The 24123-nt window shown below is 40.0% G+C and overlaps 1 protein-coding gene across 1 annotated transcript in view; it reads left to right on the top strand.

Moving 5' to 3' along the window:
- Positions 1-16927: 16927 nt before the first annotated feature.
- Positions 16928-24123, top strand: part of LOC131031210 (oligoribonuclease) — a 119143-nt gene continuing 111947 nt past the window's right edge. Inside the window, exon 1 of the mRNA XM_057962256.2 lies at positions 16928-17362. Within this exon, the coding sequence (XP_057818239.2) occupies positions 17254-17362 (109 nt within the window). The 5' untranslated portion in view covers positions 16928-17253. The remainder of the gene's footprint in view (positions 17363-24123) is intronic.

Raw genomic sequence — 24123 nt, forward strand, 5'->3', positions numbered from 1 at the left:
AAGTTCAATGGTCATTGTTATGCATGCAACAAGTTTGGGCATAGAGCATTTGAATGCAGGTCTGTAGTGGATAACACTGGAAGATATCCTCAGAGGACCCACGGAACTGGTCCTGAATCTTTTATGAACCAGAACCACAACCAGTTTAATGACTTCAATCATCAGTCAAGAAGCGGTGGTCATCAAGCAGCAACCAGATGGAGAGAAAGTTGTATGATCTGTCATGATCATGGTCACACTGCTGCAACATGCAGAAGAAAGAATGGAAATATGTACAATGGACCTTGGAGAGCACCTGGACTTGTTTGCTATCATTGCAACAAACCGGGTCACATTGCAAGATTCTGCAGAAGCAGAAAAAGTATATTTGATGATATACCGGTCACTCGAGAAGGAGAAATAGATGTTGAAAAAGTTCAAGGAGACATGAAGAAAACATGGAAGAAGAAACCGATATTGTCGGAGGAGGAACCGGTTTCTGCACCTAGTGTGGAAATATCGAAACCGACAAACTAAGCCTCAAAGGCTTAGGGGGAGCAAATGACGAAATGCTTTCGAACCCTCGGTTGACACCGGTAAAAGACCTTAACCGGTATGTGATACCTGTTGCTTGGCAGAAGACCGAAAATGATAAAAAGGCAACCTAGGGTTTACGCCCTAATAGAGGAACATTAATGACGGTAGGTGAGAGACATGTATACATGCAATTTTTCAAATCATTTCTCACTATTTGTTTTCGAGCGCAAAAAAGTTTTCAAGTGCAAAATGAAGAAAAGGTGATTTGAGCTTAGATTTCAAGAAATTGGATAACCTTGAAAGAGATTCAAATTTAGTTTGCAAGCGGTAGTGGAGAACTCAAAGCCATGATTTGGCATCCGACAGAGAGCGAAGTGAAGCAGAATTTGGAAGCCCTAAATTCACATTTGAAAGGTATTTTTCGTGTTCTTGAAATACTCTACAATGGCTTCCGCATCTCATACCAGTTTGAGTACATCCATAAAGTCAGAAAGTTTTATTCAAAGGAAGGCCAAATATAATGCTTTATCACAAGTTCCAGCTAGAATCATAGTCGAAGAAGGAATTTCTGATTATATTGATTGCAAAATAGAAGACCTTGGGTCTTTAGCTATTCACACTCAGTTAGGTCTATTTTGTGGCAAGGACAAAAAGATCAAACCAGAGTTCAGTATCTTAGAGAAGAAGAAACTCCATAATGCCATATATTTTCTGGAAGACTTCATGGAGGTTCACATCAGGATCATCTTGAGCAGAGTCCATGGTGACAAGATGTACCTAGAGAGGATGCATGATATCACGCCCGAGGCAATTCATGCAATCACCAGTTTCTGCAACACAGGGGAAGTGTCAGCCCTGAGAACGGTAAGCAAAACAGAAATAACCAAGCTCACCGGTTCGACAAGTGATTCACGAGGTATGGCAGTCAATCCTATCAAGGATGATCTGGTGAAATACGCATGCATGGTGATTGGATACAGAACATTCTCAGCCAGCAGGATTAATTTTGTATCTGTTGTAGCGGTAAATGCCACTTACCGGATGATTAAAGAGGATAAATCATTTGAAATATGCACCGGTATGCAGAGGCAACTCCTGTAAAATCTTAAGGCAATCAAAAAGGACAATTCACTGAGGTTTAAGTTTGGACAACTACTGGTAGGGTTGTTTTTCTATTTCCAAAGCTACTTTTCAGGTGTAGGAGATGTCCAGTGGTCCCCTGACCAACCGGTAACCAAGCAAATAAAGGAAAGTGTGCAAGCCATTGGAACTGCCTACCCTAAGGTACTGAATAAATACTTTGATGAGTTCTGAAGAAAGATGAGTCAGAGGGTAAGAATCTCAGGTGACATAGTAAAGAAATACGAAGATGACATATGTTTCACTATTCAGGTGGACAAATGTCTAATGGAGGCTGTTGAGCCTAGAATGGAGGAAGTGGAGCCTATGGGCTATGAGGTCATGTTTGACATGCTGGAAGGGTATGCTTCAACCCTTATTGCCTCACCTCTTGATCGAAAGGCTAAGAGGACCAGAACCTACTTAGAGAGGATCACACCAGTTGAAGAACCATCGGTGAAGAAGGGAAAAGAACCGGTAGCTAAGAAAGCTAAGGCAATGCCTACAGCATCAGCACCAGCTACCACTGTAACTCCAAGAGTGACCAAGCGGTCACCGGCAAAGAAGAAACCGAAGGTAACACCGGCAAAATTCTTCGAAAGGAAGAGGAAGACTAAGGCAAATGAACCGGACTCCGAAGAAACCGAGTCTGATGAACAACCAAAGAAGGCTAAACAAACCAAGAAGATGAAGAAGAATGAACTGGCAACATCAGCACCGGTAAATATAGATATCTCCTCTTACAAACCTTTGACACATTGTCAAAGAACATTAAAGAATATTAGGAGAAAGTTACTTCATGGTTTAATAGATTATTATGATGAATTCAATAGTGAGGAAAAAGATGAAGTACTACAGGAAATCATTCTTTATTTATGTAAAAATGACTGGTCACCATCAGAGATTAAATCTCAGACACCAGATTCATTATTTAAAGCATTGGATAACAAATGGCGCATTGCCATTGAAAAGGAACAGGAGATTAGGGACAAAGTTTTTGCACAGTACTTCCCCGAACTCTCAAATTCAGAATTGTTTGATGTATTGGATCAAAATAAAGGTCTCTTCTTCACAAGGAGAAGAAGACTCTGGTTGTTGGAGGTGAGAGTTGATGATGTAGAAAAAGATACACATCAACACATGGCCCATGCTATCAGTTTTCACAAAGCACGAATGGCCAACCTCCAAGCGGAAAAGGAACTGGTTATTTCCAAACTTGATGAGGTTTTTGATGAGGAAGGAAACCTAGTGGAAGAACCAATCGACACCATAGATGTCAATGCCCTGGATGTAGAAGATGTCACTCAAGACATACCTTCTGAGGGTACTGAATAGGGGCAATGGGCCGATTAGGGTGGTGAACAAGCTATGGACACGCAGCAAGCGACAAAAGATCAGGAAGAGAAAAAGAAGAAGGATGAAGACAAGAAACAAAAGAAAGAGGAAGAGAAGAGGAAAGAGGAAGAGAAGAGAAAAGAGGAAGAGAAGAGAAAAGAGGAAGAGGAGAAAAGAAAAGATGAAGAAAAGAAGAAGCAAGAAGAAGAAAGGAAGAAGAAAGAAGAAGAGGACAAGGAAGAAAAGAAGAAAAAGGAAGAGGAAGAGAAGAAGAAAAAGGAAGAGGAAGAGAAGAAGAAAAAGGAAGAGGAAGAGAAGAAGAAGAGGGAAGAAGAAGAAAAGGAAGAGCAGAGGAAAAGAAAAAGGCAGAGGAAGACAAGGAAGAAGAGAAGAGAAGAGAAGCGGAAAAGAAGAAAGCTGAAGAAGCCAAGGAACGAGAAGCGGCAAAAAGCTCTCAGGTGGAGACTCCGAAGGCAACTGGAAGTCAACCCTCACTAGTTGATCTCTCTAGTCCTATCGATCTCCAATCTGCAAGTGAGTCAGAGCTTATGCAGAGCATCAAGGTTGCTCAAGATTGCCTTGAGATCATTCATAGGAAAAAGGAACAGGCCATCATCCACGCAACTGTAGATACACTTACCGATCTAATACCCGGCACTAATCTTTCTGACACTGATTCATCACTAGTGAAACTCAAACTTTTGTGTACTGTAGTGGATGATCAGGTGCAGAGTCTAGAAGAAGCAGCAGAGGCCAATGTAAAGAAAGAGCACCAAAAGGCTCTTAATGTTGCTCTAGTGAAGAAATTGAATGAGCTTAGGACTGAACTGCTAAAGGATCAAAAGGACATAAGGAGTGCCTTGGATGAGGGAAACTTGCTACTTAGCAAAATCTATCAACCTCATCTGTTCTGTGATGATGTGCTAGCCAAGAAGCAACAGCTTCAAACGGACTTATAGTCCTACTTGAGCACATTCAAGACTCCTTACGACTCCTTTGCAGCATATGGGCAAACCGTTCACCGGTTCCAGATCCAGTCAGCCAAGATAGAGCAAGAGATCAGCACAAGGTCTATGGATTTGTAGGAGCTTCAACTGGTATTACTTCCACGATTGCAAATTCTCCAGAAATGTTATCTGAACTTGGATGCCCTGACAGTCACACAAGAACTGAGCACAATAGATGCCATGGAGGAATAGGTATCACAGATGCAGACAGAGAAGGAAGTTGTCACCTCCCTACTTGAGTCCTGGTCCCTTTCCATGAAACAATTTTTGCAGGACTATAAAGCGGTTTTTGACAAGTATTATTCATTATTGTCATAAACTCTTTTACATATATATGGAAACAGGTTTTTCAGCGGTACTTTGTCATTGTTGACAAAGGGGGAGAAGTATATCTGGTTTTTGGTTTTAAATTTTGAAATTTTGATATATCAGGGGAGAAGTATATGTTGTGATATATGCTATATGCTCTGATGATTATGCTCTAAATGCAAAATTGCTATACACTCTGTTGATTAAGGTTTTGTGTATATGCTTAGGGGGAGCAATTTTGTTAATGGCAAGTTTTTTGTTGTAAAACACTTAGATGTCAAAATTTTATTTTCCTAAGTGTTGCCATCAATGCCAAAGGGGGAGATTGTTGGCATTTTTGTGGTTTATGTTGTGATTGTCATTGATGGACACACACTTGTATTGAGATCCCCTTTATATGTATGAGCTTATGCTCGACCGGTATTTTTTCCAACCGGTATGTTGTATACTAGTCTCTAGACTAGTGGCAATTTTGTAGAATGTGTTTCCCGGTCTGTAGCGGCATGTCGACCCCAAGCGGTTCGCAGATCACAAGCGGTATGAGGGAGAAAAGCAACACAACACATTCTTACTAGTCTTCATTTTTGTCAAACCGACAACCAATATTTTGTATGAACTGGTAAATACTCTGTGATGAGTTACCAATCGACATTTTGTGATGAGTTACCAATCCACCGATTGTTTGACGGTGCCGACACATTGACGGTGATTCCTGTGTCGTGTTACTAAGTATGTCTAGGTTCATTAAACCTAGGAAATTGTAAAGAAATCCTATTGGACCGACATGAAATCAGATTCCTTTAAAAGGATATCATGTCTAGGGTTTTAGGTGGTTGCTGAAAGGGTTAATGTTTAGCTAGGGTTTAAGGTGGAAGTGGAGAACGATCTTATCTGAGAAGATCAAGTTGTAACTGTTAGAGAGAGAGAGAGAAGACTGAAGTAATGCTGGAATGCATTAGCTGTGAGCAATACTGGATCTAACCAAGTAGTTTGTGCTATTAGATAGATCAAACACTTGTTGATTACTCACATCTTTAACAAGTTCGTAGCCCTTAACTGGGTAAGCCTCAAAGCCTTTGTAAAATCCTCTAACAAGGTGGTTCACACATGTGAATCTAAAATCCTCTAACAAGGTAGTCTTTAATCGAACTTATCTCCTAACAGAGATTGAGATTCTTAACAAGATCTGTTTTGGTGAAGAACATTGTAAGACCTTAACCGGTCTGGTTTCTATTCTGCAGATAGTGACTTGTGAGTTCCATCTCACCGTGGTTTTTTCCCAGTTGGGTTTCCACGTCAAATATCCTATGTTATGGTTGTATTGCTTTTGTGGGTGAATGCTTTATTCGCATTTTGGTTTGCATGTGTGGTAACCGGTTTGACTGTTAGACTGCTTTACCAGTTTATCTTTAAACTGTGTAAGTGTTTTAGTGCAAAGATTTTTGGTATACTAATTCACCCCCCCCCTCTTAGTATTCATCATGTGTATGAGTGAGAGAGATAGTGAAGTGTTGCAACTTGTAACCTAGCACAATTTACACAACTTTATGTGCCCCTACTTTCATGTGTCCCATCTTAGCTCTCACCTGAGTCTATTTCAAGCCTTTTTACCTCAAAACTAATGTCATCTTTCTGCATGGTAATCTAAACCCTAACATTGAGTTGTTTGCTCTTCATTTCTCATTTATTTGCCCTGTTTTCGATGAACAGGTGCACTTGAGGCACCTTTTTCTGTATAGGGGTGCCCAGGGCATCCTTGCCTTCCTTAAAAAAGACATATTTAAATATGTTAGTGCACTTCCCCTTCTTGGTGATTTTGGATCTTGGTGTCTCAATTTAACCATTGGAGGTCACCCTAATTGGTGCAAAGAGAGGGAGAGAGGGAGAGAGTGATAAAGAGAGGTAATGAGAAAGGGAGAGAGGGAGGGGGAGTAGAGAGGGAGAGAGTAAGAGAGAGATACACCTTAGAGAAGGGGAGAGTAAGATAGAGAGGATGCGAGGGAGAGACTTTAGAGATAAAGAATGAGAGAGAGAGAGAGAGAGAGAGAGAGAGAGAGAGAGAGAGAGAGAGAGAGAGAGAGAGAGACTTAAATGAAAAAGAGAAAGGGAGGGGGGAGGTAGGGAGAGAGTGGGAAAGAGATACACTTGACAAAGGAAGAGAGTGAGATAGAGAGATAGAGGCAGAGAGGGAGAGAGAGTAAAGATAGAAAGAATGGGAGAGAGAGGAAAATAGAGAGAGAGAGGGAAAGAGAGAGAAGATTCATGGAACATTGTTTAGGCACATAGTGTGTTGATGGAAGATTCAACTAACATAGCGTGTTAGTCGCTTTCGCTGATTCGTGGACTGCGTGGCCGCCATTTCCTTTTGCCCCGCGAAACAATGAATTCAACTAACATAGCGTGTTAGTAGCTTTCGTTGATTCATGGGCTGTGTGGTCACCATTTTCTTTTGCCCTACGAAACCTGTGAATTCGACTAACATGGCGTGTTAGTCACTTTCGTTGATTCGCGAGCTGCATGGCCGCCATTTATTTTTCCTCGCGAAATAGCGAATTCGACTAACATGGCGTGTTAGTCGCTTTCACTGATTCGCAGACTGTGCAACCACCATTTCCTTTTGCCTCACGAAACATCCTAGTCTAATCTGTCAGGCCCACCATCCTTTCGCTCCTTTGCGAAAGATAAACTCCATGCTATTTCGCCCACCGAAATAACGCAGACCATCGGATCCTTTTCAAGATGCACCTTCTTTACTTTCCACGTCATCCTCACGATGGGCCCAATTCCCTTTCGGTGCTTCGCGATAGGTTAGTCAATCACAACCACTAACTGTAGAATTGATGGTGTAAAATGCGCGACTAACACGCATGTTACTCATTACTAACCGAGTATCGATATAGCAGACCGAGACTGCTCCTGATAGTGGAAACATAGTCCGATATGTCCCATCGGGTATTGACACAGTTCAATTTATGTCTCTCCAATGCCCTGATGATCTCAATATACCAGTCTGCATTGTGACCAAGTCCCTCGCGTCATCAGCATAAATCACCCCGGAGAACTCCTAGCTACTCTCCATCTGCCTTAATAATCTTATCGAGATTCGGCATAGCATAATATTGCTTCTTCTGATGTCTTGATGAGTCCTAATGCATGTTTACTTTATCGGTATAATTTACACCGATATCCCCGTAGGTTCTTTTATCTTCATCGGGGGTCGGAATAGCCGTTTTCTATTCCTCTTGAAGTCCCGATCAATCTCCGATGCACTTTTATGCTATATGCTTCTGAGTTTGTTTTATTGGTATAGGTAATAACGATGGTTCCGCCTTCCCGATTCTCCATGTCATATAGTGTCTTAGCGACAGGTTAGTCAATCGAAAGTGCGCGTTACCGACAGGTTAGTCAATTGCAACCGCGCGTTACCGACAGGTTAGACAATCACAGAATGTTGGTCGCAATATGGACGGTGTAAAACGAACTACTAACATGCCTTAATAGTCTTATCAGTACTCGACATAGCATAAAATTGCTTCTTCCGATTTCCCGATGAGTCCTAATGCATGTTTACTTTATTGGTATAATTTACACCGATATCCCCGCAGGTGCTTTTATCTTCATCGGGGGTCGGAATAGCCGTTTTCTATTCCTCCTAAAGTCTCGATCAGTCTTTGATGCACTTTTATGCTTTATGCTTCCGAGTTTGTTTTATCGGTATAGGTAATACTGATGGTTCAGCCTTCCCGATTCTCCATGTCATACAGTGTCTTAGTGATAGGTTAGTCAATCGAAAGCGCATGTTACCGACATGTTAGTCAATAGCAACCGCACGTTACCAACAGGTTAGACAATCGCAGAATGTTGGTCGCAATATGGACGGTGTAAAACGGACTACTAACATGCCTTAATAGTCTTATCGGGACTCGACATAGCATAAAATTGCTTCTTCCAATGTCCCGATGAGTCCTAATGCATGTTTACTTTATCAGTATAATTTACACCGATATCCCCGCAGGTGCTTTTATCTTCATCGGGGGTCAGAATAGTCGTTTTCTATTCCTCCTGAAGTCTCGATCAGTCTCTAATGCACTTTTATGCTTTATGCTTTCGAGTTTGTTTTATCGGTATAGGTAATACCGATGGTTCAGCCTTCCCGATTCTCCATGTCATACAGTGTCTTAGCGACAGGTTAGTCAATCGAAAGCGCGTGTTACTGACATGTTAGTCAATCGCAACCATGCGTTACCGATAGGTTAGACAATCGCAGAATGTTGGTCGCAATATGGACGGTGTAAAACAGACTACTAACACACCTTAATAGTCTTATCGAGACTCGACATAGCATAAAATTGCTTCTTCCGATGTCGCGATGAGTCCTAATGCATGTTTACTTTATCAGTATAATTTACACTGATATCCCTGCAGGTGCTTTTATCTTCATCAGGTGTCAGAATAGCCTTTTTCTATTCCTCCTGAAGTCCCGATCAGTTTTCGATGCACTTTTATGCTTTATGCTTTCGAGTTTGTTTTATCGGTATAGGTAATATCGATGGTTCCGCCTTTTGATTCTCCGTGTCATCGGGGATCAATATAACTATTTTTGCACTAGTCTTTTTCTCCGATATGGCCGTTTTTTTTTTTAAAATCAGGACTAGTCTAATCTACCGGGCCCACCATCCTTTCGTTGCTTCATGAAAGATAAACTCCATGCTATTTCGCCCACTGAAATAACACAGACCGTCGGATCCTTTTCAAGATGCACCTTCTTTACTTTCCACATCATCCTCACGCTGGGCCCACTTCCCTTTCGCTTCTTCGCAAAAGATAAACTCTGAGCATCTTTCCTTTACGAAACAACGCAGGTTGTTGGATCAACTGGAAGATATCGTCCGTAAACCTTCATTCTTTAACCCACCAACCGGGCCCGCCACTCTTTTTTCGCGGCTTCGCGAAAGGTAAAGTTCAGGCTATTTTCCTTTGCAAATTTACGCACATCATCGGATCTACCAGAACTTGCATGGTTTTTATGGGACCTAACATTGGGTTATCGGGAGGTCCCAATTTATGTTACCCCGATACCCGATGCACTAAATGGAGAAGGGGACTCTATTAGAGAGACTCTCTCTGATAAAGTGATACCAAGCAAGAAGGAGAGTCAGACTCATCGGGATAACATACATTGTCGGGGAGATGCGTTTTGAGTTATCTCGATGCCCGATGAGGAAGATGAGCTTGGCACGAACGAAGTAGTCCAAATCAGTCTGACTCAGCGAAAGCGACTAACACACGATGTTAGTCAAATTCGCCATTTTGTGGGGCAAAAGGAAGGCCACAGCTATTCTATCTCCAAAACAGACATGTCATACAGCGTGTTAGTGACAGGTTAGTCAATCACAACCGTTAACTTCAAAATCGATGGTGTAAAATGCCGACTAACATGCATGTTAGTCATCGGGATAACATACACTATCGGAAATGAGGAAAAAATGTCATCCCGATACCCGATGGGGCTATCGATGGAGCTCTTTCTGATAACCGATGGAGTGATGTCTTCATAGCGGTGACATCGGGTTATCGAGAGGTCCCAATTTATGTTACCCCCGATACTCAATGCACTAAATGGAGAAGGCGACTCTATCGGAGAGACTCTCTCCGATAAAGTGATACCAAGCAAGAAGGGGAGTCAGACTCATTGGGATAACATACATTATCGGGGAGATGCGTTTTGAGTTATCCCAATGCCCGATGAGGAAGATGAGCTCGACACAAATGAAGTGACTACATCGGGGAAGCCTACACCGATAAGACCAAAACAGCCTGAAAGAAACTAACACACTATATTAGTCTAATTCGATGTTTCAAGGGGCAAAAGGAAATGGTGGCCACGTAGTCCACGAATTAGTGAAAGCGAGTAACACGCCATGTTAGTCAAATTTGCTGTTTCACGGGGCAAAAGGAAATGGCGGCCACGCAGCCCATGAATCAATGAAAGCTACTAACACGCTATGTTAGTCTAATTCGCTATTTCACAGGGTAAAAGGAAATGATGACCACTTAGTCTACGAATCAGCGAAAGCAACTAACACGCTATGTTAGTCAAATCTTCCATCAACACGCTATGTGCCTAAACAATGTTCCATGAATCTTCTCTCTCTGTCTTTCCCTCTCTCTCCCATTCTTTCTCTCTTAACTCTCTCTCTCTGCCTCTATCTCTCTATCTCAGTCTCCTCCTCTGTCAAGCGTATCTCTCTCCCATTCTTTCTCTCTTAAGTCTCTCCCTCTCATCCTCTCTCTATCTCACTCTCACCTTCTCTCTGGTGTATCTCTCTCTTATTCTGTCCCTCTATCCTCCCCCTCCCTCTCTCCCTTTCTCATTACCTCTCTTTCTCACTCTCTCCCTCTTCCTCTCTTCGCACCTCTCTCTCTAGTCTCTTGTACTCTCCTTCCATCCCTTCCTCCCTCTCACTCAGACTATCTCTATCTCTCACCCTCTCTTTCTCTCTCACACCTCGCCTCCCTCCATCTCTTTGGACTCTCTTTCTCTCCCAATCCTTCTCTCTCTCTCTCTCATTTATCTCTTGTCTCTCCCTCTCAGTCTCTATCTCTCTATCTCACTCTCCTCCTCTCTTGGGTGTGTCTCTCCCCCATTCCCTCCCCCTCCTCCCCATCTCTCCCTCTTTAGGGTCATATCGTATTCTTAGGGCTCATATGGTATCCTAGGGATCCATGCATGTGTCCTACGGGGTCATAGGACACCATATGACTCGTAACAACACATAAGATGTCATATGGAGTCCTAAGGGGTCATAGGACACCATATGACCCCTTAGCACACTATATGACCCATAATGACACCAAATGGTGTCCTAAGGGGTCATAGAACACTATATGACCTATATAGAACACCATACGACCCATAATGACACCAAATGGTGTCCTAAGGGGTCAATAGAGAGAGAGAGAGAGAGAGAGAGAGAGAGAGAGAGAGAGAGAGAGAGAGAGAGAGAGAGAGAGAGAGAGAGAGAGAGAGAGAGAGAGAGAGAGAGAGAGAGAGAGAGAGAGAGAGAGAGAGAGAGTCTGTCTGAGTGAGAGGGAGGAAGGGATGGAAGGAGAGTACAAGAGACTAGAGAGAGAGAGGTGTGAAGAGGGGGATAGAGTGAGAAAGAGAGGTAATGAGAAAGGGAGAGAGGGGGGGAGGAGAGAGGGAGAGAATAAGAGAGAGATACACCTGAGAGAAGGTGAGAGTGAGATAGAGAGAGGATGAGAGGGAGAGACTTAAGAGAGAAAGAATGGGAGAGAGATATGCTTGATAGAGGAGGAGAGTGAGATAGAGAGATAGAGGTAGAGAGAGGGGGAGAGAGTCAAGAGAGAAAGAATGAAAGAGAGAAGATTCATGGAACATTGTTTAGGCACATATCGTGTTGATGGAAGATTCGACTAACATAGCGTGTTAGTCGCTTTCGCTGATTCGCGGATTGAGTGGTCATCATTTCCTTTTGCCCCGTGAAACAACGAATTCAACTAGCCCCGTGAAACAGCGAATTCGAATAACGTAGCGTGTTAGTAGCTTTCGTTGATTCATGGGCTGTGTGGCCGCCATTTTCTTTTGCCCTGCGAAACCTATGAATTTGACTAACATGGCGTGTTAGTCACTTTCGCTAATTTGCGGGCTGCATGGCCATCATTTATTTTTCCTCGCGAAATAGCGAATTCGACTAACATGGCGTGTTAGTCGCTTTTCGGGTTGTTTTGGTCTTATCGGTGTAGGCTTCCCCGATGTAGTCACTTCATTTGTGTCGAGCTCATCTTCCTCATCGGGCATCGGGATAACTCAAAACGCATCTCCCCGACAATGTATGTTATCTCAATGAGTCTGACTCCCCTTCTTGCTTGGTATCACTTTATCGGAGAGAGTCTCTCTGATAGAGTCCCCTTCTCCATTTAGTGCATCGGGCATCGGGGTAACATAAATTGGGACCTCCCGATAACCCGATGTCACTGCTACAAAGACATGACTCCATCGGTTATCGGCAAGAGCTCCACCGATAGCCCCATCAGGTATCGGGATGACATTTTTTCCTCATTGCCGATAGTGTATGTTATCTCGATGACAATAAAGGGCTTTCGTTGATTCGCGGGCTATGTGGCCGCCATTTCCTTTTACCTCGTGAAACAGTGAATTTGACTAACATGGCGTGTTAGTCGCTTTCGCTGATTTGTGGACTGTGTGGCCACCATTTCCTTTTGCCTCACGAAACAACAAATTCGACTAACATAGCGTGTTAGTCACTTTCGCTGATTCGTAGACTACGTGGCCACCATTTCCTTTTGGACTGAGAAACAACGAATTTGACTAACATAGCGTGTTAGTCGCTTTTGGGTTGTTTCGGTCTTATCAACGTAGGCTTCCCCGATGTAGGATGACATGGAAAGTAAAGAAGGTGCATCTTGAAAAGGATCCGACGGTTTGCGTTATTTCGATGGGAGAAATAGCATGGAGTTTATCTTTCGCGAAGCAGCGAAAGGATGGTGGGCCTGACTGATTAGACTAGGATGTTTCACGAGGCAAAAGGAAATGGTGGCCACACAGTCCGCGAATCAGCGAAAGCGACTAACACGCCATGTTAGTCGAATTCGCTATTTCGCAAGGAAAAATAAATGGCGGCCACGCAGCCCGCGAATCAGCGAAAGCGACTAACACACCATGTTAGTCGAATTCACAGGTTTCGTAGGGCAAAAGAAAATGGCGGCCACACAGCCCATGAATCAGCGAAAGCTACTAACATGCTATGTTAGTCGAATTTGTTGTTTCGCGGGGCAAAAGGAAATGGCGGCCACGCAGTCCGCGAACCAATAATAATAAATTGTAATTATTAATAATTTTTCTCTTCAGAAAAATAAACTGTAATTTTGGGGGCTTCAAAGCCATACTGATAAGGCTGTAGGTAAAACTTGAGCATATGTTACATATGCCTCATCCATTATCTGCACTAACCATTGTGACTATAAATTTTTTAAAGCAAACATGACTGTGAATTTCATAAAGCAATACGAAGAAAAAAAAATGAAAAAAAAATTGAAGACAAATTTTTTCGTAGTCTACAATAATAATAATAGACTGAAATATCTCTGAAACGTAAAGGGGAAAAAATGTTATCTATTTTCTTCATACACTAGTAGATTATGAAGTGTGATTCATTCACATATTATGAAGTGCGATTCATTCACAGATTATGAAGTGCGATTCATTCACACATTTTATAAAATACAATCACTTCACATTCATAGTACCCAAGAGTCACATTAAAATATAGACAAAACTTTTCTTATTCAAAGAATGTGACATTGATTAACATGAAATGTCTCTAGGTATGAGAGTACAAACTTTTTCCACTGATGTTCGATCCAACTCTATGATGGAAAAAACCTCACAAAATAAACTCTATATCTACAACGACATTGATTTCAATATTTCAGATTCAAAAACACCACTGGAGAAGCATGACAAAGACTACGAAAGAACCAAGGGAAATTATTCTTCTGTAACTCTAGACATCGTTTTAATCATACCCAGCTACAACAAAAAAACAAGACAAAATTTTTCTTTACACTAGGTCGTTTGTACTTAAGAAAAGATAAAATATCAAGCATTTACAACCCTAGCAATCCGTGCATTCTGTGCTTAGATAATGTTATGATAATCAAATGCTCAAAAATAACATTCACACACTACTTTCTGTCCATACATCCTTTAAATATTGCAATGCAAACTTTGAACAATAAACCCAATTTTATGTTTATCATGGAGACAGAGCAACTTGATGGGTGGTAGGATCATGATAATCAGATTGATGAATCCAAATTTCTGCTCTCCCTTCTTTAATACTTTTGGTTTTGTACCCATACCCTTCTGGAAAAAATCTGATTTCTTTCTTTCTTTTGGCTTCTCCAAGCTGTTACAGATAAAGAAACAACAATTCATGCTTGTGCATCACAGATAAAAGAAATAAAACACTGAATATGCAGTCGGAGGAAAAAATATGTTATGGGTATTTTAAGTATCAATACCTTATCTCCTAAGATTGGTCTGCCATTGAAATCTTTCCCATGCAAACTGATTTGACTATGGGCAACAAAAATATTTGCAGAAATCATCACTGTTATTAACAACTACAATATAGACTAATAGATTTCATTAATATGTAACTCAAACCTATGTCATTCAATGCCTCAGTTGAAGTTGCCAAAATGCATATCAACATGAAAGAATAATGCGAGAAATCTCCCAGAAAAGTCTTTGATCCATCCACGCTAGGAAAATAAGGCGGCTCCTTATAGATCTGAGACAAAACGTCGGGAGCACCGCTTCTATAAGACAAACCCTTCATCTCCATGCTTCCCATGACGACAACGACCAGCACCAGCAAGAAAAACCTCTTAACCCCAATCCGGTTGCGACATCCAAACCTAGCATCAAAAAATGGAAATGAAATTGCAGCATCAGAAAATGAAAATGGAATTCAATAGCGGTAGAATTCAAAACAAATATGTTTGAAATTATGTTTGGGCGAGAGCGGGAGAGGAGTTTTAAAATTGAAATTCAAATTTTTGGACACACGTGGTTACAAACTGTAGGCGTGCCCGTGAGGCGTGACCGGGAGAGTGGTCGACAAATATTAGCCGTGTGCAAATGCTTTCCGTCAATCGCAAACGACAACATGCCTCCACGTCAGAAGCCTGATGGTGGGTCCCGGAACATGTTGTATGGGGCTGTATGGCATGAAAGGGCATGCGATTTTGGAGCCGCATCATGGCATGGCATGCCGTTTTGGAGCCAGAATAGCTATACATATATATACATACATATACATATGCACGCGCACACACACACACACACATACACACATACGTGTGTGTGTATTTTATTGGCGATTTCATGAATTCATTGCCATTAGTAGACAAGGCACATCACATCACATTGAGTCCGGACTCTGCATGATGTATCGATAAGCGCACCCTCTTTGACACGTGAAGGGTGACACGTACCTAAAATCCATCAATAATTTTAAACCGTTCGATGATCGTAGATCAATGGCTGAGAGCCCCCTCCTTTCTATCCGACAAATTGTAGAAAGCTATACTAGAATTCTGCAATTGTATCCTCCTATATATACGTGTGTGTGTGTGTGTGTGTGTGTGTGTGTGTGTGTGTGTAGACACACACACACACACATACATATATACACATACATATATATACATATACATATTCACAAAGTAATGTCATATTCCTAAAAACATATACATATAGCTATAGATGTATTTATTTTATGTATGAACATATACTTTTCTCCTCTCACATACATATCGCTCTTATTATAGAAACATCCAATTGACGAAATAATCAAACTAACATTGATGATCTCAGGCCCTATGCACTTTAACTTGACACAAGATCGACATTAGGGTTTATGATGACTTTAACCAAAACAAGGATAAAGACTTAGAACTTAAGACCAAAGTACTTACTAGAACTTCACTAGCAATTCAGTGCATAATGGACTAAAGATGTCATCATTACAATTCCCATTTGTCTATATTTCTCTCCCGGATGATGACGCTGATTTACCTCTTCTTCTGGATAGCAGTTGGTCAATTCAAACACGTGATTAGACCATATTCGTTTTTAGGGTTAGATAACTAAAATTCATCTTGCATAATCAAATATACATCCAAACAAGCATTTCTAAGCTATGTCATTGCAACTTCTATAACATATTAGAATTAAATCGACATCTCATCTTGTCATAACAGACATACTTTCATAATCATAGCAATTACTAACCATTTACCATGATAGTCAAAAGTAGAATTTTCTAGAATTGGAATGAAATACTATGTAAAATTTGGGGATGTGACAAAACTTAAAACTAATTTAAATATCTAAATTTTAACTCAAGAATGATTGGTAGAAGGTATATTATTAGAATTTGTTTACCTCAATCTTTGATATTTGAATTTGTGCAATGATATGTAGTATTTAGAAAACATCTTTGGCGAATCTATTGTATTACAAGGTTCAAGTTATAGTCAATTAGACCTTGGATGAATTGATTCAATGGCGATGAATCAAAGTTGAGAACAACAAGCAAGTTTGTAGTATGCTCCTAGGATGATGATGCAATGTTGACATAAATCTTTTATCTATTTGCAATCAAGTTCTAGATGTGCTCAATAAAATCCCTCTCTCAAATTTATATGATTCACGTGAGCAAGGATTAGTCTTTAAATACACTACCTTAGCATGCAATCTGGAACAATTTGCAATTTAATTGGTTGACATTGACTAATATAAAAAGCGACAAGGTTTAAAATTTAAAATTTAGGAGTTAGATCCATAGACATAAAGATCATCTAAATCACTACAATATCTATATTAAAATATAAAATATAAAAGGATAAATCTAAGAATTGAACACAATATATAAGAATGAATGATACCTAAATCAAAATTGAATCTCAATACAAACTACATTTAAAGACAATATAATCTACTTATTTATGAAAAAATTATCTTTCAAAAATATTTGATTTTTACTACCCATAATTGAGTCCTCAAGTGCCCATAAAAAAGACAAGTAGAGGCTAAGCTTTAACTATTATATTGTTGTATTTCACTTTTTTTTTTTAAAGTGAAAAAAAAAAGTCTTTGTGCCTGCGTATCAAAACGCAGAGCAAAGTAGTTTGCTTGCAAAACTTGAAAACTTGAAAACCTATTAAATGTGATTCTGTCATAAGAATTTACAGCTTATGAATACTAATTTATGTTATCTAAGATTAATGCTCTCAGATCAGATATTCATTTTTCTTTATCAATGAATTTGTCCGAGTTTTCTGCAGAACAGAGGGAATTTTGAATGCTTATTAACTTCTGCGGAGGATTCGAATAAAATAAATACATACATACATGAATAATATTTCAAACAGTTTTGCCGCTTTATCGTTGGATTCCAGTGATCCTCGGGAAGACTGCGCTCAGCCCAATTTATCCACGGAAAAAGGCCGCAAAATGACCAGTAAGCCGTTAATTGTAATTCTGTAACGAATTATGTTAGGTTCTTGTTTCTGTATACGCTTGAGTTCTGGAAACTCTCAGTCAAATTTTAAAGGCTTTCAACTTGAAATACAGTCTATAGTGCATAGTCTTTTATTGAGCTGCATGATATCATATATAAAGCCTTTTGAAAGCAAACAAACTAAATCATGTTTTTTTAACAGAAAATGTTACAATTTCTCTGGCCAAACAGGGCGGGGCTCGAGTCCAACCTCAAGACTGATGGGAAAAGAAACCTTCCCTTTGTTAACGCCCTAGAGAAACAGCATTTTATCACCACAACCAGGCTTAAGCCATTGCTAGACGAATTTAATATATACTATGTATAATTATTATAAGCCAGGTGATCGAGTTGAAGTTGGAGTTGCCTCATCTTTAAGATGGGCACCTTTCCAGGGTTGCAGTTTCTTTATTAATGCTTGGAATTCTAAAATGCAAGATGCATTAGAAAGCTTAAGATTTTATTTGAGTGACTTCTCTTTGCTTTGGCAAATCTGATCTGGAAAATGCTCCATAAGCCCTCGGAAACGCAACATATCAACATGTCTTAAACCATCCCAACAAAAAATGGAAAATGAAAATAGACCATTTTAGTGAGTTTTACCTCATGACAGATGCTTAGTGCTGAAACGTTTGTCACACACATTTCAATATTTTGTTAGAATAGCTCTGGTTTCTTTTTTTTTTCTATTTTCATTTACTGCTGAAATTAACTATAAATGCGTAATTCAGCCGGATGGTGGAAATTGGAACACGAATATGATCCAAAATGTCGATCTTATTGTTAACAAAAGCTGCACAGTTTTCTTCAAAAGACTTTGCAATTCTGTTGTGGACCGTGAAAATGTAATGCTCCTAATTGTAATTGCACTGCTATCTGTATGTAAAAGCTAGAGAGAAATTGTTGTAGCTAAGATTGTGAAGAGAGACAGTGGTAGCTTCACATGTGTTCTCAGAGATTGCTATTTCGTTTATATCAAATGTTTGTAGCAAAGCAAAGAGCCTGAATAGAGATTGTGGTAGCTTCATATCACTTCTCAAAGATTGCTATCTCGTTTCTATCAATCAGAAAGTTTCGTGGCTTCACAGTTCTTCTCAAACATAGCTATATATATCTATCAATATATCAAAGTAGTTAGCATCTTTATTCCCTACAAATATTATTTGTTTTCTGGATATTTTTATTTTGTTTGTTCATAGTTAATTGGTTATTGCAATTGTATCAATGCTACACTTGTTGCAATTAAATGCTTCCTCCTACAACAAAGCTAAGTTTTAACAATTTAGTGTGTTATCCATCAGATTGCCAATCACATCTGGAGCACCAGCTTAAAGACAGGGTCTGTCCATAATCACTAACAGTAGTAAGTAGTTGTCTGTTATACTACACCTGACCTGTCAGAGGCTAGCCAACTACCAAGCTAAACCGGATCCGTCAGAAACAGAAAGAGCTGGAGATTATCATTAGATAGGGCAGTTAGAGCTAGCCTCCCCATTGCCATGATTCACAAAGTTGAGCTGCTTGCTTTCTTTCACCAGGCTTTAGTGCACCCTCATGTCCATACTCTAGCTTTTGCGGAGCTTCATGAGGAAAAATGTTACAGAAGCGCACATTTATAGAAGCTTAGAAATTAAAATAATTTGTAAAAAAAAGGAATTTATAAAAAGATATATGTGTTTTATAGAAATTTTAACCTATCTCAACTTTTAGATTGTGAATATCTTATTAAAAGAATCTGAGAAAATAGCCTATTAATGAATATTAGTCATCTGAATTATCTTTCCTTCAAGAGGCCTTTCTGGAGATTTGGAATAGCATGAACATCCACAAAGCCGTAGCATGAAATTCTGTTTGCATAATATTAATTGTTTAATACTAACAGGGATCAAGCAGAAGATGAACCATCAAAACCTTTGTTATAGCTGAAGCCTGAAACAGTGATATTGGAACTGCCACTGGGTTAGGCTTGTAACTGCTGAAGACTTGGCACTCTGTCCCACACAGCTCATCATCAAATCAAATTTCATGTGCATCACCTCCACTATCATATATAATAGGGAACTGTGGGCGGGGTGTTAGTTTAGGATCAGACTGATAACAGAAAGCAGAAAATAACAAATGCAACACACATAACACGGCAGTACCCTGGGAAAACCTCCCTCTTGGAGGTGAAAAACACAGCAACAAAAGATCTCAGATTATATTAATTAAGCTCAGTAGCAGATTTACAATCTTGCTTCACACATGAAGAATACTTCAAATTAGGGCACACATTAGGGCAACTTATCTTGCTGTAGGTGATACAATACGCTGAAGGCTATATCCTTGAATACTTCGCTGCCCTAGATGAAGTTCACTGTTACTGTTAATGGATTCGGCAGCTTGAAAGGAAGTTCGCCAGCCTTGTATGATGTTCGCTCAGCCAAGAATGATGTTCGCCCAACCAAGTATGATGTTTGCTCAGCCAAGAAAGTAATCAGGATGAATTTGCTGGACTGAAACACTAATTAGCTTAACAAAGGCAGATCGCTGATCAGTAGACAGAGATAGTTCACTGTATGTGAATTGGTATTGATGATTACAAATCAACTTGTATATATATATGCCTCAATGCCTCCTAATAGACCTTAGGTCGGCCTTATTGTTTTGGCGCCAAGAATAGGATCAGACCTATAAATTACAAGTTACATTCATATAGGTCTTGTCCAATACAATTACAAGTTACATATAGGTCTTGCTCAATTACAAGTTACAAGTGACGCCCGATTAGAGCCAGACGTAAACAATGTTTACATATCAATTTGAACCATCAATATGGCTAAGGCCGGCAGGCCACTTAGCCATCAAGTGTACTAGGTCGGCCCTAGAAGGATTCAACCTAGCTACACATCAACACTCCCTCTTAGCTAGGGAGGATTCCTTCTCAATAACCGAGTCACATAGTGACAACCATCATGGCTACTCCCATGAAAAATGCAAATGAACACAACCACCATGGCTACTCCTAGAGGGTGGGTCCACCATGGCTACTCCCATGGATGGAAACCAAATAAACATCATGACGTTCACCATAGCTACTCCCAGAGGGTGAACAAACAAAAGTGCTAAGTCATGAAATTTCTTCCATGACATCCACCATGCCTACTCATAGAGGGTGGATCCACCATACCTACTCGCAGAGGGTGGAACAAGGGCTTTCACCTCAAACTTCTCTCACAGAGAAGAATGCATTAACCAAAAGCTGAAATGTTAGGTTCCCTCTGAAGCTGAAATGTCAGGTTCTCTCTGAAGCTGAACTGACATTTCCTCCTTTTAGAATAAGAAATCTTCTGAGTTGACATTTGACCTTGGCTCCTCCCGAGGTTTCCCTATGTCAACTTCCGTAGAAGAAGCTAGAGGAGTAGACATGAATTTGCACACTCGAGCATAGTGAGCAAACTTATCACACCTAAAACATTGAATGTGAGATAAGTCCTTCTTCCTTTTTGATTCAGAGATAGGATCTGATTCTCTGTCTCTATACCACTTCCTTCTTTTGCCTCTTTCCATATGTGTGGCAAGGACTTGATTTTCCACATCATAATGATCATGCTCAATTCCTCTCGCTATCAATCTTGACTCTTCTTGAATGCAATCCGCACGAAGACAATCAAACTTGGGAAGTTTCGATCTTGTACTAATTCCTTGAATGTAAGACTCCCAGGATGTAGGAAGACCATTAAGAGCCAACATGGTGAAGTCCTTAACATGACCAATAGAAGAGAGCTGATTTCTCAACTCAGAGATCCTCATGAAGTAAGCAATAACAGTTTTTCCTTTTGCCATCTTGATGTGATGAAGTTGTTGCTTTAAGGCTAGAGCACGGCTCGTGTTGTTGATCTCATACATCCCTTCCAATGTCTTGAACATGTCTGTGGCTTAAGACATCTTGGAAATGATAGGCACAAGATGGTCCTTCACTGAGTCAATCAGGATCTTCTTTGCTTTGACAAAATTATTCTTGAATTGGAGTTTCTCTTCTTGATCTTCAGGTTCAGGCTGATCTTTTCCTTCTACAAACTGAAGTAGATCATTCTCTTCAAGTGAAATAATAACTCTAACCTTCCACGAGGTGAAGTTCAAAGCTCTGTCAAGTCTATCTTCAACCTTTAAACCGGTCACCATCTTCAATGCTGGAAATTGCTTGATGAAGGTGAAGTAGGAGAGAGTGCTTTGCTGCTGTCAGACAGTCTGATCACGATCGCTTCAAACCTTGCTCTGATACCATGTTAGTTTAGGATCAGACTGATAACATAAAGCAGAAAATAACAAATGCAACACACATAACACAGCAATACCCTGGGAAAACCTCCCTCTTGGAGGTGAAAAACCCAGCAACAAAAGATCTCAGATTATATTAATGAAGCTTAGTAGCAGATTTACAATCTTGCTTCATACATGAAGCATGCTTCAAATTAGGGCACACATTAGGGCAACTTATCTTGCTGTAGGTGATACAATATGCTGAAGGCTATGTCCTTGAATACTTCGCTGCCCTAGATGAAGTTCACTGTTACTGTGAATGGATTCGGCAGCCTTGAAAGGAAGTTCACCAGCCTTGTATGATGTTCACTCAGCCAAGAATGATGTTCGCCCTGCCAAGTATGATGTTCACTCAGGCAAGAAAGTAATCAGGATGAATTCACTGGACTGAAATACTAATTCGCTTGACAAAGGCAGATCGCTGATCAGTAGACAGAGATAGTTCGCTGTATGTGAATTGGTATTGATGATTACAAATCAACTTGTATATATATGCCTCAATGCCTCCTAATAGACCTTAGGTCGGCCTTATTGTTTTGGTGCCAAGAATAGGATCAGACCTATAAATTACAAGTTACATTCATATAGGTCTTGTCCAATACAATTACAAGTTACATATAGGTCTTGCTCAATTACAAGTTACATGTGACGCCCGATTAGGGCCAGACTTAAACAATGTTTACATATCAAATTGAACCATCAATATGGCTAAGGCCGACAGGCCAGTTAGCCATCAAGTGTACTAGGTCGGCCCTAGAAGGATCCGACCTAGCTACACATCAACAGGGGGCACCACTGTTACTAGGATCTTCTATTAGCTGCCAAGTCAGGTCCTCATTGTGCAAGTCTCCTTGTTAGATACAGATTGTTCATAGGTTTTCCACACTGTTCCCAATAATCCAAGGCATTTTTCTGAGGACTGCTAAAGCCCCGGTAGTGGTGGATTTGCTAAATTTTTTTCACAATCTCCTTGACATATGTCTCTTTCTACCTTCAGAGTTATGAGCTCTGCCGTGATGATGCCCCCTTGTTACAGTATGGGAATCAATGAGGAAACAGAGAACTAAAGTGACCAAGCTTCCAGAAAACTGTAGATAACTGGTGGAAATAGGGATTAAAATAGGAAAATGCCCTGCTGGTTCAATGATAGAGCTTGTAGTGGACAAAGGCATCTTGCCTATGCATCAGAAAGAAGGTATTTAATCCATTCAATCAATCCACACAAGGTGACAAGGCATACTCAAGGACAGGTTCTTTCTCTGTGGCCATCCCTTTGTACTCCGTAATTCTGTTAGAGATGAGAATAGTACTAATTTACATCTACAAATAGGAGGGCTCACACAAATATGAAAGTTGACAATGATCATAGAGAAGGGAGAGGTGAGAAAAATACAACCAATCATTGTGTGGCACACCTTACAATTGGCCATGGGTCCTCATCCTCAGAATTTCATGCTAGATATGCAAATACAACATCACAATGAATTGGGAGAGTTGATTAGGTATTCAAACATGAAGAGACCCCTATAGTCTCTTTACCAATATCCTTCCTTAGAATAATAGAAAGCTCTTCAAACATGAACTTACTAAGATTGTCAGGTGATCTTGCCAAATAAATTGGCCTAAACAAGCTTATTTGCTCCTTTGGCTAAGTAATTAGCCACTTTAGTCCTGCACCCACTTATCTGAGTAATATGTTGGCAGAGGAGGCTATGACTTGATTTATATCCTGAATTATTGTGGCAAGATGCCATTTGTTACTAGCTGGGTTGTCAAGGCTAGTCAGTCAGGTTCTTTCTTATTCCACCCTTGTTTCTAGGTTTCTAAGAGACTTAATTTCAAGACTGAATATGTCTCATGGAGTTTGAATCTAATTTCAGCATCTGGCACTTAAGCTTATTCTGTTTGACTCATATAGTATTAAAAATATAAGGAATTTTTTTTTTCTAATAAAGATCACAAGGCACTTGGATATCCTGTTAGTCACTGCAAATTTGATTTTGATCTAGATTGCAAGCTACTTTAAGATACTTCCACACAATGCATAATTCATTTGAATGAACTCATTTTCTCATGAGTCATTTATAGTAGCATTATTCTGAGAACGTTCCAAATCTATATTTTTATGTAGGTCCTTTTTTTGAAGTTAATATGCATTGATATTACATATACAGCATTAAGTGGGCCTTTAGTAGGGGAAAGCTCCAGCTCATTGTAATTGCAAGAACAAATTCTAAAAATAAAAGGAAATTTAGGCTACAGTCAAGATTTTATCTTGTAGCCTATTTTGTATCTAAATATAAGGGCTTCCTGAGAGCAATCATATATTGGACATTTGTATATTAGATGGTTATTTATTGTAAAGGGCCTGTTTGGAGAAGATAAATCTAGTCAATCTTTTACTGGAAAATCATGTTGTT

The sequence above is a fragment of the Cryptomeria japonica genome, chromosome 1 (assembly GCF_030272615.1).
Source record: "Cryptomeria japonica chromosome 1, Sugi_1.0, whole genome shotgun sequence".
NCBI classification, from domain to species: Eukaryota; Viridiplantae; Streptophyta; class Pinopsida; order Cupressales; family Cupressaceae; genus Cryptomeria; species Cryptomeria japonica.